Here is a 21,534-nt window from a genome sequence, read left to right on the forward strand (position 1 = left end):
ACAAACAACAACAACAACAACAAAAAAACCCCCAGAACCCAAGCTTAGGCTCCTTTTATCCAGTCCAAATTCAAACAATGAAACCTCCTCTGGGCTTATCCAAGGTCACACAGACAATGTGTTTGCTTTTTAAAAAATTCTTTTACATTTACTTTTTGTTTGTATGTCTCTGTGTGTGCCCATATTGCACAGGATAGTCAGACAGGTCAGAGGACAACTTGAGGTAGCCAGTTATCTCCTTCCACCATGTGGGCCCTGGGAAGGAACCTGGGTTGTCAGACTTGATGCTAGGCACCATAATCCATTTAGTCATTTCATGGGCCCCAGAATCAGTGTTTTTTTTTTTTTTTTTTTTTTTTTTTTTTTCCCCAGCAACACTATGGCTTCATATTATTCAGATGGGATTTCATATTTACAAGTGTTGTAGGCCATTATATTTAAAATCAGGAGGATTTTTAAAAAGGATTTATTTGAGTACACTGTAGCTGTCTTCATGCACACCAGAAGAGGGTATCAGATCCTACTACAGATGGCTGTGAGCCACCATGTAGTTGCTGGGAATTGAACTCAGGACCGATGGAAGAGCAGTAAGTGCTCTTAACCGCGGAACCATCTCTCCAGCCAGATCAGGAGGATTTTAAAGGTGCTGGAAGGAAAAACAGTTCTTGCCAGTGACATTACATAGTGGGATTGGCAGAATGTTTTTGTAGAAATAGTATTTTGTTGAAAACACACTCATGGCACAGTGACATAATACTACTGGGCAACCTTTTCCTTTCCCTTTCCAAAACAAATAGGGTTGGAGATGCATTTGTAGAACACTTGACCAACAAGCTTGAGGTCATGGGTCAAATTGCCAGTGTGGTAAACAACCATGACAAAAAGAAACAACAGCAGCAACAACAACAAAAAAACAAAAACAAAGCAAAAACAAAACAAAAAAAAAAAAAAAAAAAAGGAAGAAAGGGCTTAGATTGATGGCTCAGTAAGAGTGAATACTTGCAAGAGGACCAGAGTTTGGTTTCTAACACCTGTCTGGGCACAGTCACAATTACATGTAACTCCAGCTTTAGGGGATCCCACCCACTCACTCTAAGTTCTGAAAGTGCCTGTTTCAGGTGTGCAAATGTGTGTTTACACACACACACACACAGAAAATTCAAAATCAGTTAAAAAAAATTCAAAGCAACCCAACCCAATAAATCCTACATGGTAAAGTATAAATTGGTAAAATCTACTGAATTCTCTTTCAACAGTGGTTACTATTAAGGCTGTCCCCACAAAACCACTATTAGCTACGAGACTCAGAGATCCACCTGTGTTTGCCTCTTGAGTACTGGATTAAAGGCATGTGGTACCACTACCAGGAAAGGGACCCTGTCTTTAAAAAAAGAAATGAAGATTACTAGAGACCAAGTCCACTGTGTGATATATAGTGCCAACTTGTTTCAAAACAAACAAATCATTTCTTATTTATATGAGGTCCATTGAAATAGCTCAGTGGGTAAAGGCAATTGTCAAGCAAGCAGGATGATCTTAGATCCCTGCAACACACAGAAAAGTGGGAATACTGACTACATGAATTGTCCTCTGACCTCCACACACACATACGATTAGAAAGAAAAAGAAATCATGACATTATGTAAAGTCAAAATCCACTTTATTTTTTAAACATTACTCTCCAATCCTGTCCAGGAGTTTACTTTTCAAATCTTGAAACAATTCATACTTTCAAAGAGGCAAGGGCTGGTGTGACCTAATGTCACCCACTGGCAAGTGTTCAACTTTCCAGGACCTCCAAGAAGTATCCTTGTTCTAGCATTAGATTTAAGCCAGCCAAAAATCAGGCTTGTTGAGGCAAAGGGTCCTTCACTGAAGATGTTAGTCCTGGAAGGCTTCTCCTTCGACGAGCTGCCAGCTCAATTTTCTGAACCAGGCTCACATCCCAGGGGTGGGTCACAAAACTGATAACAGTCCCTGGAACTTCGCTGCCCACACGACCCACCCTTCCTGCTCTGTGGATGTAATCCTGCAGAGTAGGGGGGAAATCATAATTGACAATCACCTCCACATGGATGCTGTCTAGGCCTCGTGAGGCAATGTCTGTGCAGACAAGTAAGTTTTGGGAGCCCTTCTGGAAACTCTGGAATATACCTGCCCTCATTGAGGCTGGCATTTGCCCTTGCAGTCTTAAATGTTGGATTTTGTGGTCATCCAGAACGTACCCAAGCCAGTTCACGGTGCTGGCGCTGTTGCAGAATACCAGGACAGTTCCTGAGGGTTCTGCCTTATTTGCTTTGTCATGCTGTTTGAGGATCTGAATCAGTTCTGCCACCTTCTCTGCTCCCTTTAGTCTCATAAAAGTCTGTTTGACATGAGGCATGATGCAGTGGAGCTTGGAGCTGGTGATGGTCGTCAGACTGTCCGGGTTGGTGACTTTACTCAGCAGTTGGTTTAGGCCTTCTGGAAACGTGGCTCCCACCATCACTAACTGAGCTTTGGGATTAAAGGGGTCTTCTAGCTCAGCTGGACTTTCTGCTATAGGGCTCTTTCCCAAGATGTAGTCCACCAGTTCTAGGAAGCTTTCGTCTAGCAATGTGTCTACTTCATCCAGCACTATGAAGTTAAGATGATGTAAGCTAATCAGTTGACTTTTCAGAGCCTTCCACAGCGCCCCTGGAGTAGCCACTAGCACATCTGCAGACGGTCGTTTACTCAGCTGAAGTTTGAGCCTACGCATTCCGAGGCCTCCGCCAAGTTCTATCACCTGCAGGCCCAAGGGCCTACCCAACGACTGGGCCACTGCCTGCACCTGTTCGGCTAATTCTCGGGAAGGTACCAGAACCAAGCCTCGTGGAGCGGTGGAACTACGGGAGTCCAGGTTTGGCCCTCTCAGGAGCCGTTGAAATAGGGGCAGTAGGTAGCTAAGCGTCTTGCCACTACCGGTTTCGGCAGCGCAAAGGATGTGGCGGCCGCGAAGCAGTGGGGGGATGGTTTTCGATTGCACTGAGGTTGGCTGAACAACTTCGGGGACAGCCTCCTGAAGCGCGAGCAGCACTCGCGATTCCAGACCCAGGTCCTCGAAATTGCCCCGGGACGACAGGTTCCTTAGAGTGGGCGCCTCGTGCTGCATTCGCTCTATGGAAAAATAGTCCCGAAGCGATCGCCGATGCTTCCAGCCACGCGAAGCCAGTGGCGCCTGCTCCCAACGGCCCAGCGTGAGGCGTGCGGGCTGGTTCAATTCTGGCCGCCGTGCCGAGACCAGCAGTGGACCAGGTTGCACTAGCACCGGCCGCTGGGAACTCCCACGGCCGCTCCGTCGCTGTTCCTGCCGTCGCTGCAGAGCCCGCGGAATGCGCACCACTGGCAAGGACTGGTCGGAACCGCGCACCGCAATGTTCCGTCGAGGATCCAGAAGCAACCGGACTGCTAACGACAATAGCGTTGGTGATGGCCCGGCTAAAGCCATAGTTCCCTTGATGCAGAAGAGGCGCATACAAGTGACGTCATGCACGCGACCGTAGCCTGAAGTACGGTGGCTGGAGCGGGCCAGTGTGGCGTGTGGCGCTGCAGCACGGTCAGGAAGGAGGGAGGATCCTTAAAAGTTCAGTGGCTGCGAGGTCTGTAGGTTTCCATCCGGCATGGCTATGTCCAGATTGGGGTCAACTTTGGGGAAGGGTAGTCGGTGGAGGCAGGAGTGGGAATCCGCAATAGCAGGGGGTCATGGGTTCCTGGCTCAAGGAATCGAGTGAGGATGGCCTCTTTCACCTTAATGCTTATTTTCCGAGATTCTTCCTTGAGGTCAAAATTGCCCCGATGTTATCCCATATGACTCCAAGGGTACAAAGTATGAGATGTTTTCTTAGGTATGCGCACCGCTCAAAGCCTGGGAGATCCAAGTTTCCTGAGAGTCTGAATGAATGGTTGGCCTGGGGACTGAGGCAAAAGTTGGAAATCTGGATCTAGGCTCAACCTTGTTCTCTAGTTTAGAACCCAGAGTGCATGCTGGTGGTTTTCAGCATATTTCGTCTTTGAAGTGAGATAAATGGTCTCAGTTCTTTCAGGTATAGTTTCTCAGTTTTTCTTTTCTTTTCTTTTCTTTTTTTTTTACACTTTATCCCTTCCTTTCCAGGCGAGCTCACCCTCCGTTCCTTGTCACACCTTTATGTTTCTCAGACTGGACCTACCACTCCTGAAGTCTGCTCAGATCTTCTGGCTTCTCAGGCAGATTCTAAATTGCCTGACTAGAAGTAGAAAGAAGGGTTCCGTTCATTACCCTATAGAGTGATGAAACTTAACTCACGTAGCACTCACAAGCAGACTACTTGACTTGAATTTAGTGGTTCAGATTATTAAATTTTTAATTTTTTTGCTTTACTTCATACTTCTTGAACACATCTGAAAAAAAAAAACAAAAACGGGCGTTAGGTGTCAAGTGTCTGGAGTGGGAGATAAGGTCAATGTTTGTGGACTGATTACCTGGGAGGTTCCTATTGACTGGAGGAAGTGTTTTAATTTCATTCACTTGACCTGGCCCTCCATATCTATAGGTGGACATCTGTGGAGTTTTCTACTGTAGAGTGAAAATATTCATGAAAAAAATTGGTTCTGTACTAAGTACAGACATTTTTTTAAATGTTACTCTCAAACAATACAGTATAACAAGTATTTACATTGTATGTATATTGTATGAGTCATAAGCAGTTTACAGTTGATTTAAAGCATGTGGGAGAGGGTTGGGATACAGCTTGGTGATGCAGTGCTTGCCTATTAGCGTTTGTGAAGTCCTGAATTCAACTCTTCCTAAAAAATCAAAAGTATGAGTCTGTGTAGGGATTTTATGCAAAGGGCTTGAGCATCCTCAGATTTTGGTATCTTTGAGGTTCTTAGAATTAGTCTCCTAATAGCTACCTATTGATGACACTACCTTTAAGAAGATTAAAATTTAGCTGAGCATGGTGGCATATGCTGTTAATTTCAGCACTTGAAAGTCAGAGGCAGGTAGATTTCTGAGTTGGAGGCCGTACTGGTCTGTAGAGCATGTTCCAGTCAACATAGACTGTAATAGTGAGACCCCGCCTTAAGAAAAAAAGTAGGACATAGGTTACTTAATTTTATTCTTTTTTATGGTGGTGAGGATGCAGGCCAGAGCCTGTGAATTCATAATAGGCAAGTGCCTTACTAGTAAATTACAGTCCTGATGCTTGATTGTTCCTCCCTCTACCCTTGTGGTGTCTTTCTTTGTGTACCTCTGGCTAGCTTAGAGCTCACCATGCCCAGCCCCAGCCCTTCTTTTTGTTCCTAATGTTTCTCCCTTCACAGTATCTCTAGAATGTGACCGCTGCTTACCAACCTCACTGAATCCCTGTCATCTCTCAAGTTGATTGACCGAATTGCCTTTGAGTTGATCTCTCTGCCATCCTGCTGGGTACAAGTCCTTTCACGATCCCTTCCTCGTTTGCTATTAACACAACAGTCAGTGTGATTCTGTGAAAACATGAGCGAGCTCCTGCTACTTCCCCACTTACAACCCTTTACTAGGTTATCTTTTTGAAGAGCCAAGAGAGTCTTAAGAATGTCCCCGAAAGGCCTACACAATCTGAGTACTGCTCCCTATTATCTAACTGCTGTTCCTAAAACATTGGACTTCCATGATTTTCTGTCGCATAGTCCATGTTATCCTCCTCACGACTCCTCCAACACACCAGGTCAACTTCTGCTTTGGGTCCTTTGCACTGGCTATTGCCTCTGTTGCCCATTCTTCTAGATCCCTATTTGGTTAATCCACATCTTTGTTTTGGTCTTATCTTTTTTTTAATTGAAGCATAACTCAGCTTCTCTATTGAAAACTGATGCTAACGCTTTCAGCCTTGCTTCATCTGCTTTTTAATTTTAATTCCTGTGCACTACTGGTTTCCCAGCACAGTAGATAATTGTTTATTTATTTATATGCTTACTGGTTTTTGATTGTACTCTCCTATATTCTCTTAGGCAGGAGTCCTCCCAGTCTTGCCAGCCTTCCCCCCCCCCCCATACTATGACAGTGACTGGCACTTAATAAATAGTTGTAATGACTGGACATGAATCAGAGATAGGTATTTAAGGAGGGAGGAGGCCTGCCCAACATGACAGAAAGGATTTTTTTCTATTTATGTTTCTTTTTTTCTTGTTGTTTTTACTATATAAGGGTTTTTGCCTGCATGTGTGCTTTTGTATTACAGGTGTCTTAGTCAGGGTTTCTATTCCTACACAAAACAAAGGGTTTATTCAGCTTATAATTTCCACATTGCTGTTCATCACCAAAGGAAGTCAGGACTGGAACTCAAGCAGGTCAGGAAGCAGGAGCTGATGCAGAGGCCATGGAGGGATGTTACTTACTGGCTTGCTTCTCCTGGCTTGCTCAGCTTGCTTTCTTATAGAACCCAGGTCTACCAGCCCAGGGATGATGTCACCCACAATGGGCTGGGCCCTGTCCCCTTGATCACTAGTTGAGAAAATGTCTTACAGATGGATCTCATGGAGGCATTTCTTCAACTGAGGCTCCTTTCTCTCTGGTAATTCCAGCTTGGGTCAAGTTTACAAAACTAGCCAGTACAACATGTGTGCCTGGTTTCTGTTAAGGCCAGAAGAGGTCATCAGAAGCCCTGAAACAGGAGCTACAGAAGGTTATGAGCTGCCATGTAGGTCCTGGGAATCAAGCTCAGGTTCTCTGCAAGAGTAGCAAATGCTCCTAACCACTGAGATTTCTCTCCAACTCTACATTTTTTTTTAATTTAAAAATTATTTTTTAATTGTGTGGGTGGTGGGGCATGGGTATGCATGGAGATCTGAGGACAGTGTTTGAGAGTCAGTTCTCTCCTTCCACTGCCGGTTCCAGGGATTGAACTCAAGGTGGTCAGGCTTATGCAGCAAGCCCCTTCCTCCCCTGAGCCATCTCACCTGCCTATCACTATGTTTCTAACCTATATTTCCTCTTTCTTCAGGCATAGCAGAGGAGGAATGATTGTGAACAGCCTCTCCCTGTGCTACCACAATAAACTCATATTAGCCCCAATGGTTCGTGTGGGGACTCTGCCAATGCGCCTCCTAGCCTTGGATTATGGAGCAGACATTGTTTACTGTGAGGTAAGGTATTCCTGGATTTCTGGGCGTCTCAAGGGAGTGGGTATGGCAGTGTTTAGGAGGCTGGGGATGCATATGGGACTTCCATTGATGGTCTCATTAAAGTCTGAAGAGATCCACACATATGATACTGATGACTTCTGTTGGTCCTGATGCCCTCAGGACGTGGGCAGTAAAGGCTGTGGGTCATATGGACAGACGGACAGTCTGTCATGTCACTGCCCAGGTCTCCATTCAATACACCAGTGAACTAACTGAAGTTTGAAAGAAGAGAAAGAGAACCGGATTCAGAGTCAGGAAGTTTGACGAGGTTGGTGGCGGTAGCTGGAGGACCTTTTTTGGCACTAGGTCAGTAAATGTATCCATTGGCTGGCCCAGAGATTGTTAGGGCTTTAGAGCCAGGTTCAGAAAGATCTGATAGGAAAATGGAATTGTGAGAGTAAGCTGATACTGGATAGTGAGGGAGTGTTCTCAGTGGAGCACTTCTCAGAATTATCTGGAGATAATTCTGTTATTCGTGACTGTTGAGATGTTGGGTAGAAGAGGCTTCACACTTTGTATCTGCCAACAGGCAGGGAAATGAAGCGAATACGTCTTCCAACTGGGCCACATCTCTGCAAGTTTCTGACACCTCCCAATAATATCTGTAGATTGGCTTAATGATAACATCCCAATAGCCCAGCCTAGTCCCAGAGTCTATACTGTTCCCTCAGTTTCCCAAGTGCTAATTTTAGAGGTGAGAGCTACCAGGCTTAGATCTAGCTATATGAGATCCATCTCAAAACAAATATAAAAACAAAACAAAAAAAAAAAATTCTCTAACCAATCAACCAAATAGCGGCCAACCAAATAAATAAATGAATGACAAGAAGAAAGCCAGAAGGTATTTGATAAGAGAACAGGGCAGCTGGGAATAGCTGTAGTATAATAGAAGGCTTGGGGCTGAGGAGTGAATAGCAAACCAGAAAGCCTTCAACCACACTGTTGGGTATCTAAGGGTAATTGAGGAGGTACAGGCAGCTTTAGGAACTTTGAGGTTTGAAAGAAGGAGGGTAAAGGAAGTTGTTTGTAGATGACTTGCATGTTTCTAGAATAAGAGGAAGGAAGGCATTCAATATGGCAGGGGTGGGGGTGGGGGTTAGGCAAGGTCAGGCCTTGGGAGGTCATGTGTTTTTGTTTTCAGTGCAGGAGATGGAATCTAGGGATTTGCAGATCTTAGATTTTCTACCATGAGTTATGTCCTAGTTTAAAGTTCTTTCACCAGAATGTTGGTGTTTATGGGAGCTAGAGGTACATGTGAAAGTCAGATGACAACTTGAGGATTTGGTTCTCTAATACCCTCTTGGCTTCTGCAGATCAAACTTAGGTCATTAAGCTTGTGCAGGAAGTTTTTTTTTTTTTTACTTGCTGGGCCATCTTCCATCTTCTGGCTCAGAATTCTTTTTTTTTTTTTGAAATAGAATCTTACTTTTGCCACCCAGGCTGGTCTCAGTCTCCATAGTGTTTAGTCCAGTTGACTGCTGTTTTACTTGACCTTTTTTTTCTGGAGAGATGTGAACCAACATATATTCATCTCAGATGGGGTACCAGTGACAGAGCAAAGTACAGAGTCCAAGAATCCAACTTGGTGAACCAGTGAGGGTTTTTTTTTTTTTTTTAAGATTATAATATAATGATCCAAATGAATTTTATTGGCGTTTCTTCAGGAGTATGGGTAAGGAGTTACATACAGGAACAGAAATGACTCAAAGCTTACCCCAGCATAGGTGACAACTCTCAAAAGACAGACAGGTAGAGTACATTGTGAAACTTTCAGGCAGCTAGATAAACTGGAGACCATCTCTGTTTGGCAGTTCAGTTGGTCTGAGCCTCCTCTAGATAGCTTAGTCTGTCTTTCCCAGGTGGCTTAATCTGAGAGAGTCTTTTTAGAATTCCTTACCATTTATGTATACTCTGGGTGGGAGGAGCCTGGTATATCTGTTCAGTTTCAGGAACTTCCTGAAGACTTCCTGAGTTGTTCACTTCAGGAGTCTAAGGCCCCCACTTTAGGAAGGAATGTTTCCCCTCCCCTAAAAACATCCTGTATCTTTAGGAGGCTCCCTCTAGCATGGAAGGTTAAAGGATAGAAGATTTCACCTCCCTTTAGAACATCCAGTGTGGCTAACTAGCTTTCCTCCAGGATAGAAGGTTTTATTTTGACACAGTGTATAGAACCTACCCTTCTCTGAGATGACAAGTAAGTAATGGAAGGAAAAAAATGCAAGGACTCCCATCGTTACAGGCTACAGGAGGATTAGGAAGTTGTTCTTCTGTTGAAAATGAAGAATGGAATAATGAAATGATCCACGTGGTATTATTTATTGATAACCATCCTGATTAAGCCAATTAAAGTTTTGAGTCCTTTTATTAATGGCCAGACCAAGATCAATCTAGTGCCTCTAAAAAGTCTTTTGGTGCCCAAGATCAGGTGTAAGGGTCTTTCTGGCACAAGGTTATCTTGGCAGTCAGGAACCAAGAAATACCACAAAAACACACTATGCAACAAACCTCACACAAGAGATTTATTGGGGAGAAACACAAGGTGGCTGCTACCTCTGAACAGGAAGAGAGACAGCTGAGGACTGGACAAAGGGAGGGCTTTTATAGGGCCTTGGAGCATTCTGGCACAGAAGGCTCGGAAGCCTCAGGTTGGCTGTGGGCTTTGTCCCTGGTTGGGGCTATGCATACTGCTAGCATAGGGTCAGGGATTTCTAAGATGGTGGCAAGATGAAGTGGGAGGTAAGAGGAAGAAGGAAGTATTCATCCAAGAGATTTTTCTTCCTGTTTTTTTTTTTTTTTTTTTCCCCAAGACAAGGCATTATTGTAACTCAGACTGTCACCAAACTATTTATATGTCTAAGGATAGCTTTGAAATCTAGATCTTCCTGACTCTAGCCCTCAAGTGCTATGAGTTCTGGGATTACAGTTATGTGCTACCAGGTATGTGGCTTTTCCAAAACTTTAAGGTAGAGGTCAGAAAGCAGGTTTCTGAATTGAGGCTATAGAGGCTCACATCCTTGTTCTAGAGAGTTGTGACAGGTATTGGTTAGTAAGCAGGTCCATAAGCCTTTCCTATATTAGAACATGCCTAGGTAGGTAAGAGCCGGTCTCCTGGGGTCAGCATTGGGGCACCTGACATTAATAATCTGCCTCTTCGGGGCCCTGGGTGCTCAGCTGTGTGTCAGCTGTAGGTTTTCTTGGCTGGGACCCAACTTTACTTTCAAGAAAAGTTTTTGGGTTTGGAAGGGAAATGGGAAAAGGAGCAGTAAAAGAATCACTGACGTCTCACAGCCTGAGGCATGGGGACAAAAAAGACCAAATCCCCATGGAAATACGTAGACCAGGCTGGCCCTGAACTCCCAGAGATCTACTTGTGTCCACTTTCCTGAGTGTAGGAATTAAAGGCATGCACTATCATGACCAGCAGACAACAGTTACCTTTTCTTTGCCTGTGACGAACCCTACGTCCTTCTTCAGAACAGTTGAGAGAGATGTTGTGGGTCATCACCAGTGTGGTCCCTTTTTGTCAGCTAGGTTCAAGGGATGATGGATTCCAGGGGACGCCCCCAGCTTACCTGCTATTCTACTTCATCTCTGTCCAGTTGTGTCCCCCAGGGTCACTTCAAAGCTCAGGGTGAATGGTGTCTCTCTCCATTGTACTTGTTCTTTATGTTCTGTCTTCATAGATGAATGATTGTCAACTCCATGCCCTGTCTCCCGAGTCTTGATCCATGGAGTGCTGGCACCCTTGTCCCTGCCTCGCCCACCTGTGATTTTCATGTACTAGAGCATTCGGGTTAAGGGCTTCAGCTCCGTAGAGTCATCCGCTCACCTGGGCTCAAACCTGTTCTGGGGCAAGCCTCTCAGTGTTGCAGAGATGCCTCCACCTATATAGTTGCTCCTTTTCTTCTGACCATCAGTTTTCCAAACAGCCTGGAGATCCAGAACAGGGCATGTTTTCACTGAGAGAGGTGTAGAATATATGAGGGTCGGGGTGAGGGATGACGTCCATGGCACAGCACTTGTCCTACATGGTCTGTTGATGGCCTAAGTCATCTGCACTAATGGGGATTATGGAAGCTGTGCAGTGGAAAGTCTGTCTGCCGGGTTCTACAGGGTCAGCTAATTCTGTGGGGATTCTTGGGGGTAGTTCAAGGCATTTAGAAGCTAGAGGTTCAGGGCTCATGTGCTTCTTTTAGTATAGCCTTCTTTTCTCACTGTCTCTCTCTTCCTTCCCTTCTCCCCCTCTTTCTTTCCTCCTCCCTCTTGTCTTGGGATAGGGTGGCTGGGGCTAGCTTCAGACTTATTTATTATATGACTGAGAATGGCTTCAACCCTCCTGCCTCCACTTCCTGCTAGTAATGCATTAGTCAGCGTTCTTCAGAGGAGCAGAACTGATTGTGTGTGTGTGTGTGTGGGGGGGGTGTTAGAGTGACTTACAGGCTGAATTGAGGTTCTAATACTTAGCTGTCAGGCAATTTACTAATTGGGCCATACCCAACTACTACACCTGTTTTTGTTTGTGTTTTTGCTTTTTGTTGTTGTTGTTTGGTTGGTTTGTTTTAGTATGGGTGTTGAGGATTGAATTGGGTCATCAAACTTGCACATCAAGCATTTTACTGGATGAGCTAATGTTCAAACTTGAAAAGCATGTTTTACCAGTAAATGTGACTAATTCCTTTTTTTTTTTTCAGGGTCTTGCTTAAATTTGGAGTGGAAATTCCAAATACTTTAGCCCTGTTTAATGTGCTCTATGCCGAGACAGTTGGTATGAGGAACAAAGAGGTTTTTGCTGAGGAGTCAGTCCTAAGCCTCACACCCAGGCCCAGCTCTGAGGAGAGCAGGGAGAAAAGCAGGTGTATCTCTTGCTTGGCTTGGGACCAGAGTCTGACTATTGGGCAATGTGGTGCTTTCCTTTAGCCCCAGCACTCAAGAAACAGGCAGGCAAATTTCTGGGAATTTGAACCATCTTGGTCAACATAGTGAGTTGCAAGCCTAATACAGCTACAATGTGGTGCCCAGTGCCCTCTGGTGGAGCTAGAGTTGCTCTACAGGCCAGCATCAGTACAAACTACCTGGATGTTCTTTCTAGGTGAATCACATAGTTGATCTGTGAGATTACAGAATCAAGTCAGTTTATCCACCTTGTATGAAGGTACTCCAATAGTCCAAACTGTAAGGAGACACCTGACTTATTTTCTTTGTGTATGTATTGGCTTTTTGAGGCAGGGTCTTATAATATTGTAGCTGTATTAGGCAAGCACCACCACATCTGACAAGATTTATTTTTCATTTTTATTTTATATATAACAATGGGTGTTTCCCCTGTATGTCTATCAGTTGTGTAACACTATTCCTGAGGAGATGTGAACAGATGTCTCTCAGTCTAGATACAGAACCAACAATAGACCAAGAAGTCTAGCTTGGTGAGCCAGAGCTTTACTGAGGTTATTTATAGGAATAGGGGTGAGGGGTTACTTATAAAAGTAGAAATTACTTAAAAAAGAAAGGCCTGTTTGCATGGGCGGGAACTCATAAAAGCTGGAAACTTGGAGCACACTGCACAGCCGTGTGGAGGGAGCACTTTCCAGGTGCCTCAGTTGGTCTTTGTTTCTCCTAAGGAGTTTTGCTGGTTTCTGCTTCTTTCAGGGTGCAAGGCTGATCTGTTTCTTCCTGGCTGCTAGGTCTGAGCCTCTTCCAAGAGGTTCAACTGGTCTGAGAGTGTCTCTCAGTGGTCCTTACTGCTTATATATATTCCAATGAGTATATATAGCCCGTTGCTTATTCATAACTTCATCAGTGGACATCTGAGCTGCTTCTGTCTCTTAAGAATGTGAGAAATGCTGCAAGTATCTCTTTGAGATCTTACTTTCAAGTAGAGTATGTGCTCAAAAGTGAGGTTTCTGGACCTTTCCCCTGTTCCCTGGGACTGAGCATTGAATCTAGGGCCTCACACACATAGGCAAGCTACCTCCCAGCTTTTTTAAAGAAAAATTGAGCTGGTGTGATGGCTCAGTGGGTAAAGGTACTTGTTGCTAAGCCTGACAGCGAGTTCCATCTCTGAGTCTCACGTGGTAGAAGAATAGGATGGGTTCTCAAGTTGTTTTTGATATCCACACGTGCACCATAGACATACAGTATATATGAAACAAATAGATGTAATAAAATAATTTTAAAAATAAGGTGAAGAGCAGTTGAAAACATTTCACATCAATCTCTGGACTTCACACAACTTTATGGACTAATGTTTCTGAACACACATGTACATTCACTCAAACAGCACATGTGCACACTGAATGCTTTCCCACATGCCCACTGTCTTTTTGCCTATTGGACATTGCCCACCCCTTGGGGTACCACAGGATTACCGAAACTTGATTGTGGTTGTTTGTTCAGGACTGAACGTTAGACTTTTGATGGTTTGAACATTATCAGGAAAGAACGGACACAAAAATGCATAGAACAAAGCTGGGTGGTGGGCACGCCTTTAGTCCCAGCACTCAGGGCAGAGGCAGGCAGATCTCTGAGTACAAGGCCAGCCTGGTCTACAGAGTGAGTTCCAGGACAGCCAGGAGGACACAGGAAAACTCTGTCTCAAAAAACCAAAACAAACAAGGAAGAAAGGAAGATAGGACAGATGTAGAGTATGTTTATCTACATGTTGCTATTATCGAGAGACGTCACATGGGGGCCATCCGGTCCTTTCTTTGGTCATCCCCCAGCTCTCCTATGCATGTAATGGTATCCACCAGGCTGAGTTTGTGTTGTGTTGAAGCTCATAAGAGGAGAGTGTGAGGATGACTATCTTGGATGATAGTCTTTTACTTTTTACTTTTGGGTGCCAGAGTCCATGGCCATGAGTTTGAGACTTGTCTTAAATACTGCTTAAGTACTTACTACATCTGCTTAAATACTCACCGAACCAAGCAGAACTGTGTTGTATCCAACCAAGAATCACAAATCAGTAGACATCACACTCCCCTCCATTTATGATGCTGATTTTGAAGAAGTCTCTTTTTTTTCTCTCTGCTCTCAATCTGCTGGAACAGCTTACCCAGGTGTGAGGCTCACCTCTGTTTACATAAAGTGAGCTGAGTAGATTTTTCTTTTCTGTGTTTGTCTCAGATCTTCTCTAGGCTTTTATTCTCTAGTTCTGATTTTGCCTTTGTCTGGTCCCCGGAACCCTTCACTGCCTGTCCTGTGTCTAGTAATTGCAGTGGGAGGCTCTTTGAAGTGCTAGTGCTTGAACTGAGTCTAGTCCTAAGGACATTGTCTCAGTGTCTGTACCCTGGATAATTTTCTTTCCAGTACTCTGAATGGCTTATCCTCTGACAGCTTCAAATACCTCCAGGATCCTGGAGAAAACAGCAGATTCACAGTAGCTCCTGTTGGTCATCTTAGTTGTAGGGGATAGCACGATGCGTCCCCAAAGCCATGATTTGTTATCAGCAGTATGGTTACCGGCTAAACAGTGGTCATCAGGAATGTAATGAAGACCTTCCATCTGTCTACAAGACTAACAAATGTCTTCTGATTCCTCTGCAGGAGCTGATTGACCTTAAGATGCTCCAGTGCAAGCGAGTTGTAAATGGTGAGTGCAGCACTGGCCTTGGGATTCTGTGTGTGTCCAGCTGATTCAAGCAGGTCTGTCACCACCGCTGCCCAGGATCCTTCCTTGTATTATGTAATTGCATAGATCACATGCTTCTTTAGTCACTGCTCTTCAGATGCAGTGACAAGAGTCACATCTGAGGTTCAGAGGTGCAGTTCATTGGTAGAGTGCTTACCTAACGTGTTTGAAAGGTTTGGACCTCGGCATCACATAAATAAATAAACTAATAATAAGTCAGTTGTGAAACAGGCTACAAATGCCTTTCTCTGATAGACTTGAAAGCAAAGAAATGTCTATATTTCATAGTGTAGGTAGGACTTTAGTGGCCCAGGAGTAAGGATCACTTTAGTACTGGGTGCACCTCAGACATGTAGTAGTCTCTTAATAGTGCAATGAGAATCATAAGCCTAGTTTTACTTAATTCATAGAGTTAGGTCTTGGCTCAACAGAGGTAAAGTACCAGTAAATACTTTGCACACTTTAAGCTCTGTGGGATATGTAGCTATGATGCATTGAGATTCTTTTCTGCTTTATTGATGGGGCAGATTATGCTTTGACTGACATAGTAATCACTGAGGGTCTAGAGAGTTTGTTTGTTTGTTTTCTTAGGCTATGTATGGAGGATGGCTTTGAACTCCTGATAATCCTGCCTCTACCTTTTTTAAAAATTTATTTATTATATATAAGTACACTGTAGCTGTCTTCAGACACACCAGAAGGTGGCATCAGATCTCATTTTAGATGGCTGTGAACCACCATGTGGTAGCTGGGATTTGAGCTCAGAACCTCTGGAAGAACAGTCGGTGTTCTTAACTACTGAGCAATCTCTCCAGCCCGTAACACTATTTTAAATTTATATTTTATTTTGTGTTATGAAAATTCAGGGTTGGGCATGGTGGTATGTAGGTTTATGTTAAGGCAGTACATGATTGGACAGTGGAGAGGTAGGCGGGGAAAGAGGCTGGAGGAGCGGAAGAGGAGGTGGAAATTTCGGAGGCAAAATGGAAGCCTATGTGTATGTTTCTCTCCGTGCATATCTAGCTTGATGAGGTTGCTATGATTATTTCTAAGGGTCTATGGGTCTAATTTATCTTTCCTGGATGGCAGTTTATATCTTTGTCTACTGGTTGTGAGCTTATTATGTAGAGAGTTTGTGGATTGAGAATTTAACATATAAACCTGCTTAATAAGTTAATGGATATGGAGTCATGTTTGTACCGGGCGGTGGAGGAAAGTGAGTTAAAACAACACTCTGGGGAGGTTGTGTCCACTCGGGACAAAAGCAACAGGGACAGTAGAGTGAACCACACCTGAGTTCTTAGAGGCAACATAGAGTGCCAAGTTAGAGCGCAGGATAAAAGATTTGCACTTTTTAATATTTACCGCAACAGTGGTGCACTCCTTAACCCCCAGAGTAGGCTGATCTCTGTGAGTTCTAGGTCAGCCTGGTCTGCATTATGAATTCCAGGCCAACCACAGTGAGTGAAACTGTGTCTTAAAACAGACAAGTAGGGCTGCAGAAATGGCTCAGTGGTTAAGAGCATAGACCACTCTTCTGCAGGGCCTGAGTTCAATTCCCAGCACCCACATGGTATTGTCTATAACTCCAAGATCTGATAACTTCACATAGACATACATTCAGCAAAACACTAATGCACATAGAATAAAGTTAAATTATAAAAAAATAAAACAAGTAATAAATTTCAGTATTACTGGGCTAGAGGTAGTAATGTATGCCTATAACTTAATCATTTTGACGGGAGATTAGGAATCCAAGGCCTGTTTTTGAGACGTTGTCCAAAATAAATTTTAGTATTACAGTTCTGTATAGGCTAGAAAAGAAAAATGCTCTGGAATCATACACCTAAAGTGGAAATTCCAAAAGGGGAGAGTGTGTATATTCCTGCGCACACAATAAGCACATGCATATGTAAATGTGATTTCATTATGTCTATCTTCTCCCTCACATACTGTTTTGCCACTTGCTTTTCTGCCAGGACATTTTTCTGTGTCAGAAACTATCGTTGACAATATCAGAATGGGTGTCGTCAACTCCTTGATGGCATTTCCCAGTATTTTGCTGTTGCAATGATGCATTATAAGCATGCCAGTCTTGTATGATTCTTCTCTTGGACCTCTTCTTACCATCTCTAGCTGCCATGTCATCCCTTTACCCTGCCTTTCAGAACGGATGGGGAATTCATCAGAGAAGACCTCCAGATGGGAATTTAAACCAATAGAAAGTCTTTGTTAGCCAGCCGGGAACTACACTTGATGTTTGGGATCCCAGTGTGGCCCTGAGCCTTTCTCAGGTGGAGCATTTAAGCATAAAAGCCATGTTTTGGGTCGACACACTTCTGTTAACAAGAACAGTTAGCCAGAATCAGAACTATAGAAGCCAAGAATAAGGTTAGTGCATTTGGAGACTTTTCCAGAACTGTGAACTTGGACGGTGTAGACCGTCATTTTGGCAGATGTTACAGTCTGAGTGCTGAGTTTGATTTCCATCATGGAGCCAGTCATGGTAATGTTACCCACTTCTCTGTTCAGCCTGGGATGTGAGAAATAGCTGTATTTGTGCATGTGCTTCACATGCTTTAAAGATCTCCTCTGTTCTTAAGATAGTCTTTGTCATAGGCGTAGTCATATTTTTCGTGTAGTTAGTTATCTACTTTGAAAGTTAATAGAGTAAATTACTAAAGAGTAAATGAGAAATTTACAAAAGAAGAGTGAATGGGACACAAGAACTTGTGTTTAACCAAATAAAAACAACAAGAACAACAAAAAGTTAAAACTAGATGAGCCAGGTATGGTGGTGCACACCTAATCCCAGCATTTGCTGCAGGAGTATCTCCGTGAATTTGAGTCCAGTTAGTCTATATAGCCAACTCTAGAGCATCCAAAACTACATAGAGAACACACGAAAACACAGTAGATGAAATATGATCGACTTATTTGTAGCTATGTTCTAATGTTCTATAAAGTTGCTACTGAGAACACTAGTTATGCAGTTGTAGAATCATCAGCCCCAGAGAGATACAAAGTGAGACTTAGTACCAGGTTTAGGATTGTACTCCTGTAGTCTCAGCATTGGGAGGTGAAAGTAGGAAGACCAGGATTCAAGGCAGGTTTAAGAACAGCGTGGACTATTTGAGACCTTGTCTTTAAAAAAATCAATCCTAGGGTCTATAGAGATGGGACCCTCTAGTACCCACATGGTAGAGAACAAGAGTCTGACACCCTCTTCTGGCCCTTGAGGGTACATGATACAAAGACATGCATACAGACAAAACACCACCTGTACATATAAAATAAAAATTATTAAAAAACATCAATCACACAGAATTAGATTTCTTTAGGCTTCTGGTCACATTTTTATCAGTTGATCAGTATATAACTTGTTTTATGTGTGTGAACTATTCAAAGTCATGATATTTAATATATACATATATATATATATATATACCACATCATAACAAATAGCAGTATATATAATTTTATATCTGAAAAAAAAGTTATCTAGGGCTAGGGATGCAGTTCTGTGATAGAATATTCATCTAGTAGGAGATCATTGAGAAAGAAAACAAAGCTGACAGGTATGATACACACCTATAATTCCACCATTTGGAAGCAGAGGCAGGAAGGTTCAGACTTCAAGACTTGGGCCACATAATCTCTGATGTATACATTTTGTCCATGAAGCTCATCTCAGCCTGTTCTTGACTAGAAATAGTATTTGAGAGATAGACAAATGGGTCAGTGGTTACGAGCACTGGGTGCTCTTGCAGGGGGCCTGGTTCAATGGTCATTATCCTTATGGCAGCTCACAAACCATCTCTAACTCCAGTCCCAGGAGACCCAGTGTTCTCCTTGGCCTTTGAGAGCAGCAGGCACACAAGAGATGCACAGATACACATGCAGGCGAGGCACTCAGATCCATAAAGTAAAGTGATTTTTTTTTTAATGAAAAAGAAAGAAACACTCTTAGAAACACTACAGAGCACTTTATCACTGTGCCTGGAGCCACTCATTCATCCATCCATCCATCCATCTATCCATCCATCTTTAATCAGGGTCTCACTGTGTATCCTTGGCTGTCCTAGAACTCAGTCTGTAGGCCAGCTGTCCTCAAACTCAGAGATCTACCTGCCTCTGCCTCCCAGTACTGGGTCTAAAGGCATGTGTCACCACCACCCAACGGTTACAGTCTATCTAGTTAAACAACGAGAGCACCAACATAAAACAAAACAAAACTGTCAAGAAAAGCACTAAATATGACTTTTTTTTTCTCTTGGAGACAGGGTCTCATGTAGCTAGTCTGGCTCGCATTGAACTCACTGTGTAACTGAAGATTACTCTGAATTCCTGATCCTCCTTCCTCAGCCTTCCGGAGGGTGGGCTTACAAGCGTGCACCATCCCGCCTGGCTCTGACATACGGAACTGTGAAAATGTATCCCCGTGTTTGGCCTCAGCTGGGAAACTGACTCAGTTTTTTACTTGCCATATTTCATCTGTCTATGAATAACTAGAAATAGTGAAAGTATTGATTTGCAGGTCATAAATGAATTTAATAGATAAGTGAATTTGTTTATTTATTTTTTAATTTTTATTTATTTTATAAGTACACTGTAGCTGTCTTCAGATACACCAGAAGAGGGCATCAGATCTCAGGACCTTTTGAAGAGCAATCAGTGTGCTCTTAATCGCTGAGCCATCTCTCCAGCCCGATAAGTGAATTTATAAGTATTGCCAATTTCAGGTAATAGGGAAGGATGAAGGAAGTGCGGTCAGTCTCCACCCATGCCACCTGGGTATTACATAACTGAGACATGGCTTTGCTGAAACCTTAGTGCACAACTTTCTAAAGCAGTTTGGGCTCAAGTTTCATCCATGTCCCTTTCTCCTAGTTAAAATGCCAATAGCATTTTAAAACTTGCAGAACACTAACTATAAACATGTCATTTACCAAATAATTGTAAAGTGAACGACATCACTCTGAAAACCGACCATCATTAGCAACTCAGAAGCTTCCCAGTGCACATTTATGTCTTTAAGGAGAATATATGTATATAAAATCCACTCTTTTCCCTCTGTAGGTTGTAGTCTTTGGTGGCCTTCAGGGCCCAGGCTGGCTTGAATTTGCATCTTAATGGTGTGCCCTTGTGCTTGTGTTTCATGCAGAGGTGCTCAGCACTGTGGACTTTGTTGCTCCTGATGACCGAGTAGTCTTCCGTACGTGTGAAAGAGAACAGAGCAGGGTGGTCTTCCAAATGGTAAGAGAAGTCTCCCACTCCAGCGTTTAGTGTCCTCCCTGTTCCCTGGAATTTCCTAATTCCTGCTCTGTCTGCCAGTACTGAATGCTGTACTATGCTGTACAATGGTTGTGTCCTATAATTGGCTTGAATGTTTTTCAGAGATCCGTTCTTGATTGGGTACCCTGTTGGTTAAGTTGTTGCAGTCTGTTCCATGCCTACAGTCTCAAAGTTATTTAATTATGAATAATCTGTTTGGCATGACTTCTGTATTTTTTTTAATCATTAAGATAGATTATTCTGGCCAAAGTGTATCTATTTATTTATTTAGACTATGTACACCGTAGCTGTCTTCAGATATATCAGAAGAGGGCATCAGATTTCATTACAGGTGGTTGTGAGCCACCATGTGGTTGCTGGGATTTGAACTCAGGATCTCTGAGTGCTCTTAACCACTGAGCCATCTCTCTAGCCCCAAGTGTTTTTATGTAGTGTATATTAAAGGACATAGGTTTTCTTTTTCTTTTCTTTTTTTTTTAAAGATTTATTTATTTATTTTGAGAGTACACTGTAGCTGTCTTCAGACACACCAGAAGGTGGCATCAGATTTCATTACAGATGGTTGTGAGCCACCATGTGGTTGCTGGGAATTGAACTCAGGACTTCTGGAAGAGCAGTCAGTGCTCTTAACTGCTGAGCCATCTCTCCAGACCCTTCTTTTTTTTTCTTTAAAACAAAATTTTTTTTATTTAATTTTTTTTCTTCCAAGAAAGCATTTCTCTGTGTAGGCCTGGCTGTCCTGGAACGCATTTTGTAGACCAGGCTTGAACTCATAGAGATCCACCTGTCTCTGCTTCCCAACTGTTGGGATTAAAGGCATGGGCCACCACTGTCCAACTATCATTTCTCTTTTTCTTTAGGCATAGCCTGTTTTTTTAGGAATAGCTCCTGAATGACATTTAGATAATTTAAAAATTTGGTAACAATGGATAGACAAAATACACACCAAAAAGTTAATTGTAGAATTTGAATGATGGGTATCTGAATATGTGCTTTTTTTTTTTTTAAACTTCTTTGGTGTGTGTGTGTGTGTGTGTGTGTGTGTGTGTGTGTGTGTGTCTGTAGGTCAGAAGCTGTTGTTTGGTATCTTCCTTGATTGCACTCCACTCTGTTGACTAAGGCAGGGTCTCTTGCTGATTTGGCTGGTCTAGCTGGCCAGCTTGCCCCAGGGATCCTCTGTTTCTGTTCCATAAGCACTGAGATTACAAGACAGACTGCTGCTTCTGCCCTTTTTTTTAAAAATAAAATTGTATTACATTGTGTGTATGTGTGTGTGTATACATGTTTGTGCCATAGTGCATATGTAGAGATAAGGGGATAACTTGCAGGAATCAGTTTCTCCTGCCTTCTGTGTCCCAGTGATTGATCTCAAGTTGACATTCTTGGCCAAAGAACCTTTTCCCACTGAGCTGTCTTGCTGGGCCCCTTCTGGTTTTTATGTGAGTGCT

General features: G+C 43.1%; 2 protein-coding genes across 3 annotated transcripts in view; one reads left to right on the forward strand and one right to left on the reverse strand.

The window, feature by feature from the left end:
- Positions 1-1,666: 1,666 nt before the first annotated feature.
- Positions 1,667-3,469, reverse strand: DDX28 (DEAD-box helicase 28; the record flags this gene model as incomplete). The annotated part of the gene is made up of 1 exon (XM_080937085.1): positions 1,667-3,469. The coding sequence occupies one exon, from the start codon at positions 3,467-3,469 to the stop codon at positions 1,844-1,846; it is 1,626 nt and encodes a 541-aa protein (XP_080793211.1). The 3' UTR covers positions 1,667-1,843.
- Positions 3,470-3,562: 93 nt separating this feature from the next.
- The window catches only part of DUS2 (dihydrouridine synthase 2), a 38,630-nt gene continuing 20,658 nt past the window's right edge, over positions 3,563-21,534 (forward strand). Inside the window, exons 1-4 of one of the 2 annotated variants that reach the window (XM_080937090.1) lie at positions 3,563-3,620; positions 6,984-7,125; positions 14,707-14,752; positions 19,956-20,047. In XM_080937090.1, the coding sequence (XP_080793216.1) occupies positions 7,000-7,125; positions 14,707-14,752; positions 19,956-20,047 (264 nt within the window). In that variant the 5' untranslated portion in view covers positions 3,563-3,620; positions 6,984-6,999. Of the gene's footprint in view, positions 3,621-5,334; positions 5,429-6,983; positions 7,126-14,706; positions 14,753-19,955; positions 20,048-21,534 lie in introns of those variants that run through there. The other variant, XM_080937091.1, reaches the window with a different exon arrangement.

Source organism: Micromys minutus (assembly GCF_963924665.1).
Source record: "Micromys minutus genome assembly, chromosome: 24".
Classification (NCBI taxonomy): domain Eukaryota; kingdom Metazoa; phylum Chordata; class Mammalia; order Rodentia; family Muridae; genus Micromys; species Micromys minutus.